Source organism: Lactuca virosa, chromosome 4 (assembly GCF_052849685.1).
Source record: "Lactuca virosa cultivar CGN04683 chromosome 4, Lactuca_virosa_CGN04683_v6, whole genome shotgun sequence".
NCBI lineage: Eukaryota > Viridiplantae > Streptophyta > Magnoliopsida > Asterales > Asteraceae > Lactuca > Lactuca virosa.
In genome coordinates, this window is record NC_136429.1 from 308,835,592 (window position 1) to 308,839,350 (window position 3,759).

Here is a 3,759-nt window from a genome sequence, read left to right on the forward strand (position 1 = left end):
GATATGATAACGTGAGAAATGGTCAACAAATGAATAGTTAAAAGAGGGAATATACAACTTTTTCAAAAGAACTTGAGTTAGCCTTTTTCACGAGAATCATAAAAACTGATACTAAAAATCTTTTGAATTAAAGGCTCATAAATTAGTTTCCTTTTTTCGAGAAATCTACCCCTCAACACTGTCTATAAAATAATACACAAATATAGTCAAAAGCATTAAAACAAACGGAATGCACAATATACAAAGAGAGATAATGTCTTTAATTAACGAAGTATTGCAGATGGTATCCAAGCTTCATGTCTACCGAGAACAAAGGAAGAACAAGAACCAGTATTTGTAACCAACGAGATAGTATGCTCTAATATGTGTAACCATAAAGTTAACAAGATCAACACGAGGGCACTCGAGGTTTTACCAGATTATGAGTCCGTAGATGGAAGAAAGACTCCTTGTATTAACAATTATTGCTTGCATTCATAACAGTGAGTGGAGGAGAAATAAGGTATTGTCAACAAGAAGAAGACCTGATGTCAACTCTCTCCTACAATTAGAGCATTCAAAACAGTCTTTAAGGGCCATACTCTTTCTAATTTTAGAAAGAAGGTATGCAGATCGAATACAGACAAGATATAGATGGACCTGAAAGAGAGAATAGAGAGAAAAGAAAACACTTGTAAACATTAGATACAAAAACTTAAGAAAGCTATGCAAACTCCTTTGGTAAAAGAAAAATAAATAATGTACTTGTGTTTTTGTGTTTTTTTGTTTACGAAAGCAGATAAAAGCAGTGTTTTCAAATCAAACAAAAAGAAAATTAGGTCATTGAAAGCATGCCAAGATCTGAAATCAATTTATTAAGGGTCTTCTCGTCTAAGGCTTTAGTAAAAATTTCAGCCAATTGATCAGTGTACGGAATGTAGAATAGCTCCACTTGCCCTTTTCAACTATGTCCCTGATAAAGTGATGACGAATATCGATGTGCTTGGTCTTGGAATGTTGCACTTTATTTTGAATCATCTGGATGGAATTGGTGTTGTCACACTAAATGAGAGTCTTTGAAAACTTGAAGCCATAATCTAAGATTTGATTCTGAATCCAAAGAACCTAAGCACATCATCTTCTAGCGGCTACATATGCAGCTTCAGAAATAGAACAAGCCACTGATGTTTTCTTCTTGTTGGAACAACTCACGACTTTATTTCGTAGGAATTGATCACCTCCTGAGGTACTTTTTTGATCAGTACCACATCCACCATGATCAGATTTAGTAAATCCTACAAGCTTGAACTCAGCGTCTCGAGGATACCATAACCCAAGCTTGGGTGTATGTTTCACGTAATGTAATATCCTTTTTATATCAAGGAGATGGGATTCCTTTGCATATGCTTGATATCGAGCACACAATATGGTGGCAAACATAATGTCATGGTGAATAGCAGTAAGATAGAGCAATGATCATATCATTCCTCGATACAGGTTTGCATTCATATCAATGCCAGTTGGATCAGCAGAGATAGACGTTGATGAGGACATTGGAGTCTTCATTGGTTTGATTTTAGAAAAACAAAATCTCTTCAGTATATCTGTAATGTATTTTGCTTGACAAAAGAAGATTCCATCAGTAAGTTGTTTAACCTAAAAACCTAAAACGAAATTTTGTTCACCCATCATGCTCATTTCAAATTTCTTGGCCATTACTTTAGCGAACTCAGAACTCATCTTATCATCAGTGGTTCCAAAAATGATGACATCGGCATACACTTGAGCAAGGATAATGTGAGATCTTCATTGCTTGATTTACAAGGTGTTGTCAAATTTTCCTTGTTTTTATCCACTCTCCAGAAGATTACTAGCCAAAGTGTCATACCATGCCCTAGGTGCATGTTTCAAACCGTAGACATATTTATCTAGATGATAAACATGATCAGGAAATTCTTCACTCTTAAATCCTATAGGTTGTTTTAGAAAGACTTCTTCTTGAAGATCCCCATGTAGGAAAGCAGACTTTACGTCCATTTGATTGGCTTTGAAGTTCTTCAATGAAGCATAGGCAAGGAACAATAGTATTGCTTCATGTTGAGCAACAGGGGAAAAGTTTTCATCATAGTCCAAACTTCTAGCTTAAAAAATCCTTGAGCCACGAGTCTTGTCTTGTTTCTAATAACAATTCAATCTTCATCCATATTGTTTTTGAACACCCAACAAGTACCAATAATGGTTTTTACTTTAGGCCTAGGAAATAAAGTCCATACATGATGACCTTTAAACTCATTAAGCTCTTCTTGCATAGCCTTGATCCAATCAACTTCTTTGAGAGCATCAACAACATTCTTTGGTTCCATCATTAAGAAAAAGTTGACAAACATGCAGAAGTTACTACTGACTCTGCTATGAGTGAGAATCCCAAAATTTACATCTAGAATTATTTTAGATTCAGGATGATCATGAAGAATTCTATAATTTGCATTTTCATTCACATTATTTGGGACAAAGTCTTCTTCATTTGAAGAGTTGGATGGCTCATCTTCTTCAAATATGACAGCTTGATCTTTGATGTCAGAATGAGAATTAATAATTGGATCAATTTTAGGAATAACAGGCTCAGTGAAATTTGGTAATGACTCAGGGCCAGGGGCTGGCGGATTGAAGGTGAGCTCACACAAAACTGAAGAAAGATGATAAATCCCGGTTATGAATTATTGAGTCTTCATCGAACATGAAATGAGTAAACTCCTTAATAGTTTTCCTTGAAAGATTGAACACCCTGAATGCTCTAGACACATTAGAGTATCCTGGGAAAACTCCTTCATCGTCTTTAGATTCGAACTTTTAACGTTGATTCCTCATATTCAGAATATAACAAAAACATCCAAACATATGAAAGTAAGAGATGTCGGGTTTTCTTTCATTAAGCAACTCATAAGCATTTTTTCCATGATTCTTCATAATGATGGAATGATTTTGAATGTAAAGTGTTGTATTGACTTCCTTAGCCCAAAACGATAGAGGGAGACCAGCCTCAACAACCATAGTTTTTCCAGCTTCAATGAGAGTTTGATTTTGTCTTTCATCTATGCCATTTTGTTGGGGGTTCTAACAACAGCAAAGTTTTGAGACATTCCTGATATTGAGCAAAAGTTTTCTAAGGTGGATTTTCGGAATTCAGTTCCATGATCGCTACGTAATTGCTTGTTTATAGTCATAAAGAACTTCCCATTTCTTAGTGAGAGTGATGATCTCATCAACGACATGACTTTTCTTCCTTAGAAAGATCACCCATGTGAATCTTGAATATTTATCCATAATGAAAACAGTGAATTTCTTCCCATATCTTGATTTTATTGGAACATATCCAAACAGATCCATATGAAAGAGATGAAAGCGTTTTGTGATGCAGGAACAAGACTTTGTCTTGAAGGATAACTTGGTTTTCTTTTCTTTTTCACACGATGAACATAGTTTATCTTTAATGAATTGCATCTTAGGAATTCCTCGCACAAGCTAATTCCCAGAAATCTTTGAGATGTTCTTGAAGTTCAAATGATAGTATCTTGTGCCACAACCAGTTTAGATCAGATTGAGCACGAGAGAAAAAGAGTGTCAAGGAGAGTTGTTCTTTAAGGTTTTTTAATTCAATTTTGAGAGAAGATTTTTCCTTTTTATAGATATAAATATCAAGACATAAACGATCAAACATGTTAGCTTTTTCAAAAGAAAAGTAGTGAACGAAATTTTTTACCTGATACATCGAGGCTGAGT

The 3,759-nt window shown here is 34.9% G+C and overlaps 1 protein-coding gene across 1 annotated transcript; it reads right to left on the bottom strand.

The window, feature by feature from the left end:
* Window positions 1–2,168: 2,168 nt before the first annotated feature.
* Window positions 2,169–3,480, bottom strand: LOC145106041 (uncharacterized). Its single transcript, XM_079043088.1, has 3 exons — window positions 3,211–3,480; window positions 2,868–3,093; window positions 2,169–2,665 (listed from the first exon to the last, which is right to left on the bottom strand). Exons 1-3 carry the CDS (start codon window positions 3,478–3,480, stop codon window positions 2,169–2,171), a joined length of 993 nt encoding a protein of 330 aa, XP_078899214.1.
* Between the last annotated feature and the right edge of the window lie 279 nt (window positions 3,481–3,759).

Excerpts from the sequence above, each read along its gene's own strand:
- LOC145106041 (XM_079043088.1), bottom strand. The coding sequence starts at position 3,480 with ATGCAATTCATTAAAGATAAACTATGTTCATCGTGTGAAAAAGAAAAG. Across the intron at positions 3,094-3,210 it reads CTCTCACTAAGAAATGGGAA|AACCCCCAACAAAATGGCAT; the intron begins GTTCTTTATGAC and ends TGCTGTTGTTAG. Across the intron at positions 2,666-2,867 it reads TTACTTTCATATGTTTGGAT|TTTTGTGTGAGCTCACCTTC; the intron begins GTTTTTGTTATA and ends ATCTTTCTTCAG.